This window comes from Culex quinquefasciatus, chromosome 2 (assembly GCF_015732765.1).
Source record: "Culex quinquefasciatus strain JHB chromosome 2, VPISU_Cqui_1.0_pri_paternal, whole genome shotgun sequence".
Lineage (NCBI taxonomy): Eukaryota > Metazoa > Arthropoda > Insecta > Diptera > Culicidae > Culex > Culex quinquefasciatus.
The window spans coordinates 138,839,511-138,859,833 of record NC_051862.1 but is presented as its reverse complement, the minus strand read 5'-3'; the positions used below and the strand labels follow the sequence as shown (position 1 = coordinate 138,859,833).

Here is a 20,323-nt window from a genome sequence, read left to right as displayed (position 1 = left end):
TCCTATAAATTATCATTACTATAATCTAAGCTTGTTTTGTATCTCTATTTATTAACTATTGTCTAATTTTACATCTAATACATCTAGCTTCTCATTTTTATTCTTCAAAATACGCTCATCATTCTCTTACTATTGATACTTGATTTTTATGAAATAAATTCTCTTTTACTGTCAATTGTTTTCAATCTTCACCCTTTTTTCAAACAAGTTAGGTTTGAGCCCTTACTCAATTTATGGAATGGTTAAAGGATTAACACAAATATTACTATTGTATTTTTGGTAAACTTTTATAACATGCTTAGGACCAAAAATTGTAACAAAACACCGCGACAAAAGAAATAGCAACAGATAAACAGACTCAACAATAGGGAAGATTTCAGGAGAAAACAATACACAGTAAATAACAATAAATTTTTGAATTCAAACTAAAAATAAAACAGTTTTTGCTTTAATGAAAGTTGATAGGCACACTATAAATGGTTAGGCGCTTATACTTACATCAAACCCTACGTAATGTACCACCCCCGGCCGAGTTAAAATGCGTAACCGGAAAAGAAGGTGTGTATGCCTGGCACGAACACTCAAAGCGTGTTCTAGCGTGCTGCTCGTACTGACTCAGAGCAAGGGTGAGATGTAGGTGTAAGGGCAGTGCGTGTTCGTCGGGAACCTAGTGCATAAGATCGGTCAAGGCCCGTTCTTACACTGAAAATTGCGAATTGCGAATTGCGAAATCAACTATGAAAAGAGTTCAAACAACAACAAAGTCGGGAATTGTTGTGACACAAACCTCGGTGAACAAGTGACAAACATCAAACCTACACCGGCGCGCACCACATCTTGCCCAATCTTGGCTCAGGTACTGAGTGACTCTCAGCGTGATACCATTTCCAGTTCCTGTGAGCACCTCGGTACCTTGGCCAATGCTGTGGCATTGCAAACACCCCAAAGTGAACACTGCATCCGTCACCCAAACCCTGAACACACTGCTGCGACTGGCCGTCGTCCATGCTTTGGCGCTTTAGCTGTATGATAGAATTTAATATTTCATAAAGCTAGATTACCAAAGCATGGAAGATTGGAACTAGAGCCGACATCTGCCTTCGTTTCAATTTAGGTTCTTTTTTTGTGTGTTTCGTTTCCGTTATCGATTGCTTGTGCAGTGTTTTGAGTGCATTTTAGTTTGTATCTTCCCCGATCCCATTTTGCCTCCCCGCACGCACGCCTCTCACGTTTATTGGATCTTTGGTGATTTTAGCTGTATGCTGCCCGTTTCCGATTGCATATAGCTTTATCACCAAAAACCTAATGAATGCTGACTTTTGAGTTTCGCTTTAGTTGGCCGCTGATTATCTCCTGTGTTTGTGTGTTATTGTTTGGTTTTTAGTTTTTTGCACACTCCAATCGCTTAAGTTATCTCAAATCATTTACTTACCCTTTTTCCCTCCCGCCAGGTCACTCGGAGAGCGGACGCGACGCGGTCGATGGCGTTATTTCACCCCGAGCGAAGCGACTCTGCTCGAACCAGGACCTGTCCACGCCGCTGGACGATTCGACGTCGCGCCTCTGCCAATCGCAACCGGTGCCGACGATTGCCCAGACCGAGGTGCACGGCCTCGAGGAAGCGATCGAAGCCCGCAACGGGTTTTGCTTCTCCCAGCCGACGATGCTGGATGATCTGATTCTGTGCACCCAGCTCAACCCGACCCAATCGGTGGGCGCCACCCAGTCGACGCCTTTCCAGCGGTTAGTTCGGCGCATGACGCGCTTCTTCGTGTCGACCAAGTGCGACGAAACGCTGAACCGGCTGTCGGCCACCCTCGAGAAGCTCGGCTACACGTGGAAGGCCAACGACGAGGGCGTCATCACCATTTCGACCATCGACCGGCGGAAGCTGCAGCTCATCTTCAAGGCCAACATCGTCGAGATGGACGGCAAGATCCTGTGCGACTTCCGCCTGTCCAAGGGCTGCGGGCTGGAGTTTAAGCGACGCTTCATCCGGATCAAAAACAGCCTGGAGGATATTGTGATGAAGGGTCCCGTTACGTGGCCCATTGCCATTGCGACCAACTCGGTGCCTTAGCCATAGTGAGAGTGTGTGATCGAATTGAATTGTGTTCGGATGAAAACTCAGTTAGTATACGGCGCAAAGTGCACGTTCGATAGTTTGATGAAATCAGGGAATTTTGTTTTGCTTTACAGTTTTTTTTTTGTTTCAGTTTAATTTACCAATGAAGAGAGAAACACTAGTTCAGCAAACGTATTGGCTGCGTAAGAGAAAAATAAAGAATTTTTGTATGAACATTTACAAGAGTGTAGTATCATCGCGTCTGAACAATCCGAACCTTCCTTTTGGCATGCTAGTGTTAGTGCGGTGGTGAGTACTGAAAGTATTCAAAACACGACTGTCATCGGTGATTTAACCTAGAACAAGACCTGTAGATACTTCTTCCGGCGCAGCTTCTTCGGTATGTACCCCTGAGAATCAGGTCGTCACACATAACCGACGTCAGAACCAACATTGGCCCAGAAAGCCTACATACGGTCACGAACGACAACGGCCAACGCTGCTTTGACTTCGCAACCTCTCATGGAATGGTTGTCAGAAGCACCTATTTTCTTAGCAAGGACATCCACAAAGCCACCTGTACATCACCTGACCAAAGGACGAAAACGCAAATCGACCACGTCCTGATCGGCGGGCGATTCTTCTCGGACGTAACGCACCTTTCGCGGTGCGAATATTGACTCGGACCACTACCTAGTTGGAGTTAACATGCGCTCAAAGCTGTCGACGGTGTTCAACATCGTGAGTCTCCAGAACGGGGATTCTTTTCAGACGTCACACACGTTACGCACAGCAGCTGGAAGCGAATTTGCCAGGTGAGGAAGAACTTGGCGCAGCCTCGCTCGAGGGTGGTTGGAGCTGAATACGCTCAGCCATCGGCAGTGCAGCGGAAGCTACGTTGAGTAGTGCGATCTGAGTCAGTAGAAACGATTGGTACGACGACGAGCACCCACAGATTACCGCCAAGAAGAAAGCAGCCTACGACAACAAGCTGCACAAGGCGACGAGAGGGAACGTGGAACGATACAGACAGGCTCGGAATCGGCAGGTCGTGGGTATCAAGCTTAAGAAGCGCCAGCAGGAAGTCTGAGACTGCAGTTTGCTTTTCCGAGCTTACGAGTCGCGGAAGTTTTACGAGAAGGTGAACCGATCCCGCAAAGGCTCTGTGTCGCGAGCCGACGTGTGCAGGGACAACGCGGGGTACCTGATCGTGAATAAGAGCGAGGTGTTGGATAGGTGGAAGCAGTACTTCAACGGGCACCTTAACGGCGATGATGTTAACGGTGACAGCGTTGAAATCGACCTTGAAGTGCCAGCAGCTGATGAACAGTTCGCAGCACCTGACGGTGAAAATGGAGATCAGGAAGCTGAAGAACAACAGAGCTGCCGGCAAAAATCGGTTACCCGGTGAGCTCGTCAAATATGGAGCTCCACAGTGTGATTTCCAAGATCTAGGAGGAGAAGCTATCGGAGGAGTGGATGGATGATGTCGTGTGTCCCATCTACAAAATGGGCGATGAGCTGGACTGCGGAAACTACCAAGCAGGCTTCACTGGCATGCGTGCTACCACGAACAAAATATCTCCGACAAATCCTCGAGAAATGTCGTGAGTAGAACACGAGTGCCCACGCATCACATCTTCATCGATTTCAAAGCAGCTTATGATGCTGTCGACCGCGAGCAACTATGGCAGATTATGCACAAGAACGGATTCCCGGATAAACTGACTCGGCTGATCAAGGCTACCTTGGATGGTGTGATGTGTCACGTGCGTATTTCTGTGGAACTAGCAGATCCCTTAAGATCACGCCGAGGGCTGCGGTGATGGCTTATCCTGTGCGCTGTTTAACATCGTTCATTCGAAGGGCGGGCATTGAAACGAGTAGCACGATCATGAACAGGTTCTACCAGCTGCTTACCTTTGCCGATGATGTTGACATTGTGGCAAGAATCCTTGGGATGGTGAAAGATGTCTGGACCCGACTGAAGGTACACGAAGGACGTCGGCCCTCCGGGTTTCACCCTTCTAGCTGTGGATGATGATTTGTTTGAGGAGACGAGCGAGTTCGTTTACTTGGGATCACTGGTAATCGCCCAAAACGACACCAGCAAAGAAAGCCGGGCTCGTTATTTTGCTGGGAATCGTGCGTACTTCGGATCACGGAAGACCCTCACATCGGATCGAGTGCAACGCCGCACGAAGCTGACGATGTACAGAACACTGATCAGACCGGTAGACCTCTATGGCCACGAGACCCGGACAGACCATCAACTGTGCCAATACCATGTTTAGGTTGCACGTGGCAATGCAGGTTAAGGTGTTTCGGAGGTGGACATAGTTGGGGAATTTCGATTTGTTCCAATACTACACATACGCTGAATTCGTTGAAGTAATGGGCGTTGATGGCTTAAAAGGCTTGATGGCTTTTTTTTCGTTTCGTTTCGGCTTAAAAGGTCTAGCATCTGGAATTCTTCAATTTGTTCAGCGTTGCATCGATATAAATAACAATTGCTGTTAAAGTACAGAGAAGTTGTCTTTGAGTTGAATTTATTTCAAAACATAAATTAAAGGCTGTTCTTGATCAAATCTCACCACGCCCTCACCAGCGCCAAAGCCAACGCTCCTAAAATTCCCACCCAAAACGCCCGCATCGCCGCTCCCCCGTTGCATCCATCTCCCGTGCATCGCCAGCAGTCGTCTCCGTCGCGCAGACAATCCGCCCGCTGCTCCTCGCTAAGCTCCGCAAAGCACCCACGCTCCGTAACGACCCGTCGCGCGTTCCGCAACAGGTAGCAGCCCCGGCTTTCGTACTCCACATTGCCCGGACAGAGCTGCACCGTGAAAGAAGCCCGCGATCCATCACAGTCGCGCGTACAGACGGCGCACTGCTGCCGGAGGAAGCTCTCGCCGTTACATCCGGTGGTTTTACAGTCGGTGATGGTTCCGTCGTCGCAGTTGGTCTCATCCAAGTCAGCGGCGCACCCGCGTACGGCGAGGGAATCTTTACTACATCGGAAACAGCCAAAGTCGGCTTCGTTGAGCAGGGGACAAGCGGTGGCAGCTGACGGTTTGAAGCCCCAAGCGCAGCTTGGGTCGGTATCGGATTCGCTGCAGATGATGCACGACTGGAGCGGAACTTCCGTTGTTGTTTCGGGGTCTTCGGTTGTGACAGCTTGTTCGGTTGTGGTGCTTGGGGCTGGTGTTTCAGTTGGTGTCGTGACGTCTTGGCGGTTACAATCGGGTTCACTGCACGAGACACAGTTGTTTCCGGAACAGTTCAGCTGAGGCAAGTCAGACAGACATCCGCGGTTGACGCTGGTTCCGTCCGTCAACGTGTAGCAACCGTCTTGCTGGACATACCTCTGGCAAATGCGGCTTTGTAGTTGATCCGTTGACGTGCAGTCCTTGCACTGGTAGCAGGTCATTCTTCCAACTGGGTAAACCTCACCGTTGCAGCGGTTCCCGAAGCAAAGACTGTGTCGGTTGCCATAGATCGAGCACAAGCTCTCGTAGTCTTGCAAGCAACCTCTTGAAACCAGTCCGTCCCTGGAGACGTACGAAACGCAGGCTGCTCCATTGCACGTTTCTCCAACCACGGACACCGCCTGTCCACAGTCCTTTCCTTCGCACTTGTGGCAAGTGTACTGCTTGTTCTTGTCCGCTAGATTACAGTTGTCGCAGGCACAGGTCTCCTCTTCACAGCTCGTTAGCTGTCCACAACTGTTTTGCTGACTCGCTAGACAGCCTCTTTCCAGCACTTCCCCGTTGCTACTGAGCGTGTAGCACTTGTCAGTTTCACCCAACGCAACGGATCCCATGCATCGTTCTGACTGGTTCGACGTCGCCCCCGAACACTGACTACCCCCTTGACAGTGCACACAGGACAGCTCACTTTGGTATCGACTTGGTTCGTTGTTGCATCCGTTGCTTGTACACGTAAAGCACTGGTCGTCGCATTCCGGCAGCGTAGCTTCCGACAGACATCCGCGCTGAATGGTTCCTCCTGAAAGGTTGACCGAAATTGAAAGAGGTTATGTTTACGTTGTAGAGAGATGGATGTTTCAAGTCAAAACCCTACACTTACCTATCAACCGGGTGTAGCAAGACTCTGCCGGATCGTAGCGTGCACAAATGGCGGCTTCCGTCGTAGGAATGTTGCATGCGGTGCACTGATGGCACAGAATTCGATCCGCCGGGAATGGGACATTGTTGCATAAACTTCCCTCGCATTCGCTGCAATTGGGATCACCCTTCCGGCAAGGTTCAAAAGCGCTTGCACATCCCTTGATGACTGTGTTACTTCCTGTCATAAAGACCAAGATCTTTAACCTAGACTCAATATCAAGTATGTAGTTGTTACCTTCAAATTTGGAAACACATCTAGACTCGTCGCAATCCTCTAGTAGCGCTTCCGGAACCGGACTCATCCTTCCAGCACACTCCGGATCTTCGCTCGAGTCACAGCTCACGCAATAATTGTGCTCACCGTTACAGTTGTTGTAATCGCATAGCTTACAACTCTCCGAGTCCTCCGACTCGCAACTCTCCTTCACAGCTTCGTCACCCTTCTTCAGATCACTCAAACAACCCTTGCGCACGATTTCCCCATCGTCGTACTCGTAGCACGAATCCTGCCGTCCCAGCAGAACCTTCTCCGTGCATCGCCGACCTTCCTTCGCTCCCGCACATGCCGCGCCATCGCACGTAACGCAAACCAGCGAGTTCTGCTGCAGCACGGACTCCCGGTTGCATCCTATACCGTCGCAAGCCAGGCACGGCTCAACGCATGGTTCGGTCAGATCCGACAGGCAGCCTCGCGTGATCCAGGTGGCGTTCTCGGCGAATGTGTAGCACTGATCGCTTGGGACATGCCTTCGGCATGCTTTCACCATAGCTTCCATTGTTGCCTCAAGACAACTGGAGTCCGACCCTTCGCATTGGTAGCAGCTTTGGTAGTCTTCCGCTGGTAGTGTAGCCGTGTTACAGTTCTTTCCCGCACAAACTTCGCACAGCTCGGAAGCTTCACAACTTGCGCGATCGAAAGCTTCAAAGTCTTCGATGCATCCGCGCACCGTGAATCCCTCGTCGTCCAGTTTGGCAACGCATTCGGCTTCGCATTCCGCTCGGTAGCTTGTCAGATTTGCTGAATCGGAACAGTCCGGATCGTCCACAGAATTACACTTGTAGCACCAAGCCTTTCCCTTGTTACAGTCATTTGTTGTACAGGTAGCACAGTTGCCGCTGCTCCGCTGGCAATCGTCGTAGAAAGGATTGGACTCTGCTAGATCTGAGAGGCACCCCTTCTGGATGACGAATTCTCCTACGAATTGCGTGTAGCAAGAATCAGGTCGACCTATCAGAGCATCTTTTTCGCAACGGCTTCCGAAAGCATTTCCTTCGCACTCCGTGTTGCTGGTGCATTTTACGCAGGAGAGCTCGTTTCTCTGCAAAGGTCCCATCGAGTTGCATCCGTTTTCATCGCTGCACTGAAGACAGTTCTCACAATGTTCGGGGGCGTCCGAAGTGCATCCCCGATGCACAGTGAGCTCATCCACTGCCTGCACGTAGCAGGACTCGCTGTCTTTGTATCGCAAGCACGGCTTGCGGTCACTTTGCTTGATCTGCAAGCAGTTTTGGCACTGATAGCATTCGTGACGAACCGCTGGGAGGATGTCTGAGTTACAGTCGTGCTGTTGACATTGTTCATGCTGCGCGGGTTTTCTGCTACAAGTTCCAGTCAAATCGCTTGTGCATCCTCGATGCAGATGACCGTCAGTGTCCAAGCAGGTCGTACAGCTATCACCAGGTTTGCACACGGTAGAGGTAGTCGGATTTAGAAGACATCCGAACGATTCTTCCTCCGTGGAACATTGGTGGCATGACAACTCCTCAGTGTTGCAGTAGTCTTCGTCACAATACTTACAGAACTCGCTCTGCACCTTGCACCCGTCCTTGACAGCATCGGCTATGCCGCTGAGACAACCCCTGTAGATCGTAACACCCAGCGGTGCAAACTTCACGCATCGATCAATCAGAAGCCCGACACTGTCGCAACTCTGTGCCGGTGCGTAATCGCTGCAGCTTCCCAGATCACATTGGGAGCACTGCAGCGACACCCGCAACGGTTCGACAACGTTACACATGGTTCGGACGCACTCGATGCAGTTGACGCCAGGCTGACATTGCTCGTCAGTTGCTTCGTCAGCGCATCCGCGACTGATCGTTCGCTCGTCGAGATCATGCGCTGAATAACAACCTTGCTGCTGGCACATCTTAAGCGGTTGATCATTGACCGTTTCACAGTCCTCGCAGGCGTAGCACACTTGCTGATCGTTACAGAACCCCGTGTTGCAAACATCAGCACAACCTTCAACGCAGAGATCTTCCGCGCAACCTCGGATAACGTTACTACCGTCAAGCAGCGTTACACAACCTAGAACGGTTTCGCAGCTTCTCTCGGTATCATGCAAGCAGTCTTCCCCGTCTTGAGTCGAACATGAGTGACAGCTCCACGCTGAATTGCACAGCACTTCCTCGCAAATAGTGACCCCTTCCTCGGACTCCAAGTCCTCTGAACATCCCAAGATAACCAGACCATCCTTGATCCCCGCGTAGCATTTACTGTTGGGATCCTCACACAGCTTCGTGGACTGTTGGCCGCAATCCGAGCAGGAACACTCGGCGATCTCTGCAATATTACAAGTTCCGTTAGTATCTTTGTATTCACCCCGTCGTACAACGTGCGTAACCTTGCTCATTGCACAGGATTGAGCTGCACGCCTTGCAATGCTCGCTTCCAGCTCCGCAAATCTCGTCCCGGTCTTCGCTACATCCCGTGCGGACTTCACCCTCCCTTTGGTAGCGCCAGCACTTGCCCTCCGCTAGGTTCGAGTCGCAAACCTTCCAGCTGCCGTCGCCATCGCTGCACACGTCTTGATCGTTTGTCGAGCGTAGCTCACACGATCCATCCCGACACTTGGGCACGTTTTGGGCGCAGTCCCGCACGATCGTGTTGTCGTCTGGAATGGGTACGTTGATTCTTCTGTGTGTTCGGTTTGGATATGCAGGTTTACATACCATCGATGAACGCTACGCAACCGGTCATGGTTTTGCAGGTTTGCTCCGGATCTTCCAAGCAATCGCCTTCGGCATTTATGAAGGTACAGGCATTGCACTCCCATGGCTCTTGGTCGTTACAGTTGGCTCTAGTGGTGCAACTGAAACAATTTGGATCGTCTTCGCATCTCATGTCTTCGGTAACACATCCTCGATCGGTTATCTTGTCACCTGGAATTGGTTAATTTCTTATGTGTACTGCATTGCTTTGATCATGATGTGTTCAACTCACCATCAAACATGGTGAAACATCCAAGATTGGTGCTACTTGGGCAGTATTTTGTTGTCGTGGAACCTATATCGCAATCAAGACCGGTGCAGTAATGGCACTGCCAGGCGTTCGCCGGAAACAGCTCATCATTGCTGCCTGGCCCATCGTATTCAATGCAGCTCTCATCCGTACAGTCCAGCTCCGGGAAGCTTGCCTTGCATCCACGGACGGTGAATCCTTGTTCTGTGTATTATACTTGATATCAATCGCTTGACAACTGAGCAGTTCTCTCAGATTTCGGTTATTCGATTTTTTTTTGTATTTTTTAATCCGACTGAAACTTTTTTGGTGCCTTCGGTATGCCCAAAGAAGCCATTTTGCATCATTAGTTTGTCCATATAATTTTCCATACAAACTTGGCAGCTGTCCATACAAAAATGATGTATGAAAATTCAAAAATCTGTATCTTTTGAAGGAATTTTTTGATCGATTTGGTGTCTTCGGCAAAGTTGTAGGTATGGATACGGACTACACTGGAAAAAAATGCTACACGGTAAAAAAAAATGTGGTGATTTTTTATTTAACTATTTATCACTAAAACTTGATTTGCAAAAAAACACTATTTTTATTTTTTTTATTTTTGATATGGACATAAAATGCCAACTTTTCAGAAATGTTCAGGTTGTGCAAAAAATCTTTGAGCGAGTTATAAATTTTGGAATCAATACTGATTTTTTCAAAAAATCGAAATGTTGGTCGCAAAAATTTGTCAACTTCATTTCTCGATGTAAAATCAAATTTGCAATCAAAAAGTACTTTAGTGAAATTTTGATAAAGTGCACCGTTTTCAAGTTAAATCCATATTTAAGTGACTTTTTTGAAAATAGTCGCAGTTATTCATTTTTTTAAATAAGTGCACATGTTTGCCCACTTTTGAAAAAAATATTTTTGAAAAGCTGAGAAAATTCTCTATTTTTTTGCTTTTTCGGACTTTGTTGATACGACCCTTAGTTGCGGAGATATTGCAAAGCAAAGGTTTAAAAACAGGAAAATTGATATTTTCTTAGTCTCACCCAAACAACCCACAATTTTTAATGTCGATATCTCAGCAACTTATGGTCCGATTTTCAATGTTAAAATATGAAATATTCGTGGAATTTTCCGATCTTTTCGAAAAAAATACTTTCAGAATTTTTATACCAAGACTAACATTTTAAAAGGGCGTAATATTTAATGTTTGGCCCTTTTGTAATGTTAGTCTTGACTTGAAAATTATCAACAAACTTGAAAACTTGAACTTGACTTGAAAAGTATCAACAAAGTTCAAAAAAGCAAAATATAGAGAATTTTCTCAGCTTTTCAAAAGTATTCTTTTCAAAAGTGGGCAAACATGTGCACTAATTAAAAAAAATGAAAAACTGCGACTATTTCTAAAAAAGTCACCTAAAACTGGCTTTAACTTGAAAACGGTGCACTTTATCAAAATTTCAGTGAAGTACTTTTTGATTGCAAATTTGATTTTACATCAAAAAATAAAGTTGAAAAATTTTTGCGACCAACATTTCGATTTTTTGAAAAAATCAGTATTGATTCAAAAATTTATAACTCGCTCAAAGATTTTTTGCACAACCTTGGAAATTCCTCTAAAACATACCAAAAAATGAAAAAAATAATAATAGTGTTTTTTTTGCAAGTCATGTTTTAGTGATAAAAAGTTAAATAAAAATTCACCAAATTTTTTTACTGTGTATCATTTTTTTCCAGTGTAGTCCGTATCCATACCTACAACTTTGCCGAAGACACCAAATCGATCAGAAAAAAAACCTTCAAAAGATACAGATTTTTGAATTTTCATACATCATTTTTGTATGGACAGCTGCCAAGTTTGTATGGAAAATTATATGGATAAACTAATGATGCAAAATGGCTTCTTTGGGCATACCGAAGGCACCAAAAAAGTTTCAGCCGGATTATAAAATACAAAAAATAAAATTGAAGTAAAAAGATCGATTTCGTAGAGAATTGTTCAACTTCAAAATTAATACCAACTTACCGTCCACAAAGGCAACGCACTTCTCCTCAGCTGAACACAGCTCGTACCCGACGTTTCCCTTTCCGGAGATGCAATCCTCGAGCGTTTCTGAACTACACCGAACGCAATGGTGTTCGTTACAGCGAGACTCACTGCAAACCTTACATGAGTTCGAATCGCACGAGTTCAAGCCTGACGAGCAACCTTTGGTCAGCTCACCCGTGCCGTAATCCAAGAAGCATTCTTCAAAGAAATCACAATCCTTAGGTTCGTTTCCAGTTGCTTTACAATCCTCTGTGGAGTCACAGGTAACACACTGTACCGGTTCCGGGTCGGCACCGTTACAGCCACCCGATTCGCACGTTAGGCAATTTTTCCGCTCTTGACATTCATCGGCGCGAGCGTCCTGGTCACAGCCGTGAATCAGCTCTCCGCCGTCTGTCCGCAAGGTGAAACAGTATTGAGCTTCCGTGGAAGGGCAAAAATCGAGTTCAGCGTCGGTAAGAACGTCACAGTTGTCGGTACACTGGTAACACTGCAGGTGGGTCGGGAAGGTTTGGTTGTTGCACAGCGTTTCATTACACACGTCGTAGAAATCGAATCCAGGATCAGCGGGATCTACAAAATCTGTACAATCGCGGTACCAACTCTTCGGATTTCCTGAGGGAAAAGTTATTTAATCACGTGGGCATTTCATGTTGGTTCATAATACTCACGGAAGTATCCCGTCAAACATGACGTGTAATATTCCGTACAAACTTCCGTTTTAAGTGTTTCACAATCTTTGTCGCAAATATAACAACTCATAAATTCTATCAATAAAACAAACTCGTTTGCAGATTATCACAAAAAAAATCCTAAATGCCCTTACCTCTTTTGTTACAATTCTCGTCCGTACACTTTTTGAAATTATCATTTTCCTTTGCATCAGGATCCATCAGCTCACTTGTGCATCCCAACCGGAAGTTTGTGGCATCTGTTGAAGTGCAATCAGTATCAATTTCAATATTTCCTTACTGTGGCATCCTGAAGATTATCCTAAATTAGGCAGTCAGCGATAAGCGTGTAGAGCTATGGATGTGTGAGTGAAAAGCGAGCGTGAATCGGGAGTAGATGAAGCCGAAGAATAAAGATGGAGCTATGCTCCCGTTTATATGATTAATAGTGTTTTAAATAAGATATTAATAAGTAGGAAGATATCACACTTACAACTGTACCAAAACTTACCAAATTCCTCGCGAAAGCAACCCTTTTCGTAAATCACCTCTCCGTTGGGACATCTTTGATTCGCATAAATGTCCCAATTTTCAAGACAGTCGGGATTTTCGGCCGAATTGCACTTCACGCAAGTCACCACTCGGTTGCAGTTTTCCGTGCTGCAGAATAAATAGTCGTCTTCGTTGTATCCGTCCTCTAGATTCGATACGCAGCCTCGGCTGTCGTCTGGAAAAGATTGTTTTGGTCGGTTAGAATCACTTTTTGTCCGTACAGCCCTTTACAGAAAAAACCGCTTAAAAAAACCAAAACTCTTGGTAAAGTTCTAACTTTTTTATATCAATCAACGCGTAAGAATGTCCTGACATCGAATTGCAAAAAAAGAACAGAAATAATTTACAAATGAAAGTCTTAAATTTAAGCCAAAAAAATGTCCAACCGAGTTACGTAGCCTAGTGGTAACGCTTCCGCCTCGTAAGCGGGAGATCGGTGTTCAAATCCCGGCTCGGACCAACACAACTGGTGATCTTTTCTCTTCTGGATTTGATTGCTTAGTAAAAGGAAGGTAGTGCATCGTCACAAGCTGAACCTTATCAACGACACCTTAGGAAGGCGAGCTATAGAATGTTAACATTAACATTAACGCTTAACATTAACATTAACGCTTAACCTTAACATGTTAACATTAGTTGAGAAAAAATTGCCACTGAATCCGCTTTGTAAATGCCGGCTTGATACTCTCTTAAAAAGAAAGATAAAAAAAAATGTCCGTGGAGCATTTTGAAGTTTTTGTAAGTTTATAAGTATAACTATTTTTACAAAGTTGCTTTAGTCAACAGAACACCTACTGAACATTTTTTAACAAAAATCATTGAAAACAAAAAAAAAGCGTTTTGAAACAAAATCGTCTGATCCGGATCGGTCTTGAACTAGTTTGGCCGCTCTGGGGATTTTTTCCGATGGTTGATTAATGGATAAAAATACCTTTCTTTTGCAACTCGTAGCGTACAAATCCGTTTACTACACTCTGATTTAGACACTATAGTACCGTCAATGGGGGTGACTATGGGTCAAAAAACGATACACCTCTCGTAATTTCTTAATAACAAAAACAATTTCAATAACATCGAAAATCTTTGAACGTAGAATTGTTCTTGGATAATTTACTAACATTTTTTCAAAATATGGTGGAATTTGATGAACTCTGCCGTAAATTCCAATCGTTTGAAAATCGACTCAATCTCAACCCTTAGAGGGAATGACATTAGTTCAAGTGAAACTAAAATGATGCTCAAATACATAGATATGGTAAAAATATGTCATCCAACAGTGTTTCTTGTTCGAGGGAATCGTATTGACATGCCAAAATGTTTGAAGCAGAGCAGTTCTCTACGAAATCGGTCTTTTTTCTTCAATTTTAGTTTTTGTATTTTTATAATCCGACTGAAACTTTTTTGGTGCCTTCGGTATGCCCAAAGAAGCCATTTTGCATCATTAGTTTGTCCATATAATTTTCCATACAAACTTGGCAGCTGTCCATACAAAAATGATGTATGAAAATTAAAAAAATCTGTATCTTTTGAAGGAATTTTTTGATCGATTTGGTGTCTTGGGCAAAGTTGTAGGTATGGATACGGACTACACTGGAAAAAAAATGATACACGGTAAAAAAAATTTGGTGACTTTTTTATTTAACTTTTTATCACTAAAACTTGATTTGCAAAAAACACTATTTTTAATTTTTTTTTATTTTTTGATATGTTTTAGAGGACATAAAACGCCAACTTTTCAGAAATTTCCAGGTTGTGCAAAAAATCTTTGACCGAGTTATGAATTTATTAATCAATACTGATTTTTTCAAAAAATCGAAATTTTGGTCGTAAAAATTTTTTAACTTCATTTTTCGATGTAAAATCAAATTTGCAATCAAAAAGTACTTCAGTGAAATTTTGATAAAGTGCACCGTTTTCAAGTTATAGCCATATTTAAGTGATTTTTTTGAAAATAGTCGCAGTTTTTCATTTTTTAAAATTAGTGCACATGTTTGCCCAGTTTTGAAAAAAATAATTTTTGAAAAGCTGAGAAAATTCTCTATATTTTGCTTTTTCGGACTTTGTTGATACGACCCTTAGTTGCTGAGAAATTGCCATGCAAAGGTTTAAAAACAGGAAAATTGATGTTTTCTAAGTCTCACCCAAACAACCCACCATTTTCTAATGTCGATATCTCAGCAACTAATGGTCCGATTTACAATGTTAAAATATGAAACATTCGTGAAATTTTCCGATCTTTTTGAAAATAATATTTTCAAAAATTTAAAATCAAGACTAACATATCAAAAGGGCGTAATATTGAATGTTTGGTCTTTTTGAAATGTTAGTCTTGATTTGAAAATTTTGAAAATATTGTTTTCGAAAAGATCGGAAAATTTCACAAATGTTTCATATATTAACATTGAAAATCGGACCATTACTTGCTAAGATATCGACAATAAAAAATGGTGGGTTGTTTGGGTGAGACTTAGAAAACATCAATTTTCCTGTTTTTAAACCTTTGCATTGCAATATCTCAGCAACTAAAGGTCGTATCAACAAAGTCCGAAAAAGCAAAATATAGAGAATTTTCTCAGCTTTTCAAAAAGCTCAGCTGATTAAAAAATTCATAACCGGGTCAAAGATTTTTTGCACAACCTGGAAATTTCTGAAAAGTTGGCATTTTATGTCCTCTAAAACATATCAAAAAATAAAAAAAATTAAAAATAGTGTTTTTTTGCAAATCAAGTTTTAGTGATAAAAAGTTAAATAAAAAAATCACCAAATTTTTTTTACAGTGTATCATTTTTTTCAGTGTAGCCTGTATCCATACCTACAACTTTGCCGAAGACACCAAATCGATCAAAACATTCCTTCAAAAGATACAGATTTTTGAATTTTCATACATCATTTTTGTATGGACAGCTGTCAAATTTGTATGGAAAATTTTATGAACAAACTAATGATGCAAAATGGCTTCTTTGGTTATACCGAAGGCTCCAAAAAAGTTTCAGTTGGATTGTAAAAATACAAAAAAAATCGAATGACCGAAATCCTAGAGAAATGCTCAGCAGAGATTTTCACAAATTGGGTACCTTTCGAGCAATTCCAACAAAGTTAATATAAATTTGATTTTTGGAGCGGTCATTTTTGACCAAAAACATACCTCCACTTTCAAAGTCAAAGAGGCTATAGTGTAAAAATGAACGCCCGATGGCGTACTCAAAATTCCGAAAATAATGTATTTTTTCATCAAAAAAAGTTATAAAATAGTTTTAAAACCGCTGCCATTTCCCGTTACTCAACTGTGAAAAATTGGTAGACATGTCATTTTACGGGAAATTTAATGTTCTTTTCGAATCTGAAATATTCCAGAAGGGTCGTTTTTTTCATTCAGGACAAAAATTTTCATTTTAAAATTACTTGTTTTTTGCAACTTTGCAGGATTTTTTTTTAGAGTGTTCTATTCTATTTTTTATATCTAAACATATGGGATTTGTATGTATTCTTCACGAGTTATCGTGAAGAGTTCCATCATTGCCATTAGTTTTCGTTCAAAGATAAGAATTTTGTTTCGCTATCGATATTTTGATATAAAAATCCTTCAACAATTTATTCTAAATAGTACCCTACATATGTTGATACTTTTTGGTAACGATTATCCTATTCCTTGTAAAGTTATTGAAAACGTCAATAATTAATGATTGCCAACTAGGACGTCAATGATTGTACCTCAAAATTGCATAAATTTTGATACACATTTGATTTAGATCAAAATTTCCTTCAGTGGCTTCAAGAAGGCAACATCCGGCACATGCTGATTAATTTTGGTGGAGAAATTCGTTGCATTAAAATCAACACAGAACATTTCAGAGTGATGATCAATTTTCTTCAAAAATGATCAACGGCTTAACCTTATCAGAATTTTACAACAAAGTTTTATGAAAAAGTGATGATTGGCCATTTTTGACCAGTATTTCGAAATTTTAACCTCTGAAACTCAATCGTGTGATTTTGAAAGTATTTTTTTTTTTGAAAATTTCAGCAAATTTTGAATAAGAATGACCCTATTGGACGGTTGTTGTGGCTCATGCACTGCTTATATGTGGGGATTAAAAAAAACAAGCCAGATACTGCCGCTAATCATAAAAACTTAGGGAATTTTTGTTTTGATTCTAGCAATGCACGAATCACAACAATCGTCCAAAGAGTCATTCTTATGCAAAATTAGCCGAACTTTTTGAAAAAATACTTTCAAAAGCATTTTTCGAATTATGCAAATCCATAGTAATGCTAATATTTTTTCTTTTGTTATTTGTTTTATTATTTCCTGTTTTATTTGGTTTAAACATTCGATTTGATTTATTTTTATCGTTTTCTTCAGTTTTAATCACTTTGTGATGACCTCGTTTAATTTTATGTGACAGTGCTAATAATATTTTATTGTGTGTTGGTTCCGGACATCCTGATCTTATCTCAATCGTTCTCAAAGATACCCACTTACTCTAGATAATTGTATTGCTACGTTGCGAACGATGAGCAATCCGCTAGGATTTCGCAAATAATTTTTTTTTTGCTTGAACTTTTTCGTTTTGGTAGTTAAAATTGGGTTTATAGAAGCACTTTACAAATCATTTCATTGACAGTCTTTGCTCCAAGAGTAAATTATACCAAAGTCGTACTTAAACTATTTTCCATTAAGAATGTACATTTTTAGACTAAGGTGAAGGTTACCTCCTTTACTGATGTAACATAGACCATCGTCATCATCATCATCATTATCTCCACCGTCGTCATCATCATCGTCATCGTTAATTTTGCAAAACACGGTTTTACAATCATCCAGATTTTCCGAACACTGCTTACAAATCGGAATGTTAGCAACGTTACACAAGTCATCAGAGCATTCGTGTTTCAATTCAACTTCAGGATCGACAGGTTTACACCCACGTTCAATTTCATCAGCGGAATCTGCGAAAATTCAAAACAATAAAATTCTCTTGCCTGCTCGACATCACGTGATTCCTACTTTTCCATATGGCACAGGAAGTTTCGCACGGCTCGGTATCATCTATCGTGTCGACGTTTTCAGGAAGTTTCACACAATTTGAACACTTGTAACAGGAAATTCCCTCAACAATGGCTAAATTTTCCACCAAAGCACCCACCACCACTATCGATAGCACAATTTTCCACTGCATTTTTGCACTTTAGAAAATTTTCCTCATCACATCACTCACTAATCCAACCGACGACTACGCGAATGAACCGAATTGGTTGAAATTTCCGTCAAAATTGGGACTCGATTATTCCCGACCTGCTGGATTTATAGAAAGATTGACCCTTATCTAGAGAACCATTATCAGGCCCAAATCCCAAATACGCAATCCGCGTGAGCTGTACGAGGGCTGTAAAGATATTGGCAGTGAATTTGTCTTATCCACGGGGAGATAATGAAATGTTTTGACTATTTTGTCGGATTGGCAGAATAGCAATCGAACACATCATTTCTGAATGAATGTTGCAACTGGACTTATCAATCTGGAGCAATTCTAAATTTGTTGGAATGTTTGAAAGCATGAGATCTGAAATTGGCTTAATTAGGTAAATTTTTTCATATATTTAAAGTAGGGTGGATGTCCCTTTTTTGGTCTACTAGGTAGAGAAGTAATGTTCTACGTTTTCGCAAAACGCCTTTTTGTATTTTTGTCAAAAGAAGCCATTTTACAACATTATTTTTTTTTTTCCATACTTGGCTCCAAACAATTTGCGGGCTGAGAATATTCAAAATTCTCTTTCTTGAGAAGGGATAATCTGATCAATTTGATGTCTTCGGTAAAGTTGTATGTTATGATCGGATATTTTTTTTAAAGTGAACGGAAAAAATCACGAATTTTTCATTAGACTTAAAGTTAGATTCCCCAAATACGTATTTTTATCATCGAAACTTTTTGATGTTTTAGAAGACTAAAAAATGCGTTTTTCGCAGTAGAGTTCAGGATGGTGAACAATTCTCTGAGATTTCGGTCATTCGTTTTTTTTTGTATTTTTTTAATCCGGCTGAAACTTTTTTCGTGCCTTCGGTATGCCTAAGGCTACCAACTGTACGGATTTTTTCCTTACCATACGGATTTTTGAACCTCTTCGCGGATTTTTAACAAGCCGGAATTTTTGTAGGGAATTTTACGCATAATACGGATTTGTACGGAATTTTAACAACTTTTTAATCATTGAATTGCTTTTTTGATTTGGTCGAAGCTTTTGTTAACTAGAAATTTTTATTTTTCTGTGAGTTTGATTTAAAAAGGGGGAGTTTTCCGGAGTTTCCTCAATTCAAACTTGATTATCAATAATTCTAGAGTTTTTGAACTATTGTCTTTCATATGATGATAGGACCTTTTAAAAAAAACTCTAGAATTGTTCTTTTAGAAATTCCTTACTAAATATATTCCATTTCTAAAGGCTTTCTAAAACTTGTGAAAACATTTGAACATTTAACAAATCTAGAGTTTTGTTTTGTTCCTGTTGTGTTTCACATGTTATAAAACCTTTTCAATAAAAAAAAACTCTGGAAAAGTGTTCGTGAAAACACTAAGAACGATATTGTTCGTAAAAGCAAACTTGACATTTCAATTCAATTCAATTCAATTTATTTTATTAGTAAATAATCAATTAACAATTCCGTATTTCTTATAACCTAATAGAGTTTTGGAGTTCCTTTCACGGTTTATTTTATGAACACTTTTAAACGTGCAAGTCATAAGCACTCTGATAGCATTTTGTGAAATTTGTTAGCTGTAAAAACGACACAGTTTTATATTTTTAATTCTCAGATTTATTAAATTTAATTTATCTAAATAATTGATTGACAGTTTTTGTTATGCCATAGTGTCATATCGGCAAAGTGTACGGATTTTTGCTCAGCAAGAGTTGGTAGCCTTAGGTATGCCCAAAGAAGCCATTTTGCATTATTAGTTTGTCCATATAATTTTCCATACAAATTTGGCAGCTGCCCATCCATAAACTATGCATGAAAATTCAAAAATCTGTATCTTTTGCAGACTTTTTTGATCAATATGATGTCTTCGGCAAAGTTGTAGGTATGGATAAGGACTACACTTATAAAAAATCAGCACAATGTAAAAAAATGTTTGGTGAATTTTAATTTTACTTTTTGTCATTGAAACTGATTTGCAAAAAACATAATCGATGAGTTATTGTGTGCTGAAAGCCCTTTCTTCATCATCGCTGGTTGGAAGACAATTTGACGGTTGAGTTCGTTAGGTTTATCGCGTAAAAAAATATTTTGATTCATCAAGAACGTTGAGTGATGCGCGAGTCTTTTTTTTGTGTTGAAAAGACCTTCCCATAGCTCCGTAGCTCGGAGGGCTCGATGTCGGTTGTTTGTGTGTTAAGCCCTCTCCATAGCATCGTAGCTCGAGAGGCAACGAAAATCAATACTTCATCTAGCTAACAGAAAGAAGATCGGAAGGCATTTGATGGTTGAGTTCGTAGCGTCTATTCCTTAATAAATTTATGAATTAAATGGTTATATAATTAAAAATCAGACTACGCTATCATTGCAGCATTGCGTTTAACACCTCATTCTATAAATAAACATTATTTGGCTTTATCTTTCCACAGCCGGCT

General features: G+C 41.6%; 2 protein-coding genes across 2 annotated transcripts in view; one reads left to right on the top strand and one right to left on the bottom strand.

Annotated features, from left to right (window-relative positions):
• The window catches only part of LOC6036638 (serine/threonine-protein kinase grp), a 58,014-nt gene extending 55,709 nt beyond the window's left edge, over positions 1–2,305 (top strand). The window contains exon 7 of the mRNA XM_038257808.1: positions 1,452–2,305. Coding sequence (XP_038113736.1) covers positions 1,452–2,080 — 629 coding nt within the window. The 3' untranslated portion in view covers positions 2,081–2,305. The remainder of the gene's footprint in view (positions 1–1,451) is intronic.
• A 2,292-nt stretch (positions 2,306–4,597) lies between these two features.
• LOC6036643 lies at positions 4,598–17,975 on the bottom strand. The gene is made up of 12 exons (XM_038257803.1): positions 17,703–17,975; positions 17,408–17,644; positions 12,654–12,869; positions 12,298–12,402; positions 12,143–12,238; positions 11,448–12,086; positions 9,416–9,637; positions 9,145–9,354; positions 8,817–9,086; positions 6,428–8,755; positions 6,152–6,370; positions 4,598–6,070 (listed from the first exon to the last, which is right to left on the bottom strand). The coding sequence occupies exons 1-12, from the start codon at positions 17,872–17,874 to the stop codon at positions 4,656–4,658; spliced, it is 6,129 nt and encodes a 2,042-aa protein (XP_038113731.1). The 5' UTR covers positions 17,875–17,975; the 3' UTR covers positions 4,598–4,655.
• Between the last annotated feature and the right edge of the window lie 2,348 nt (positions 17,976–20,323).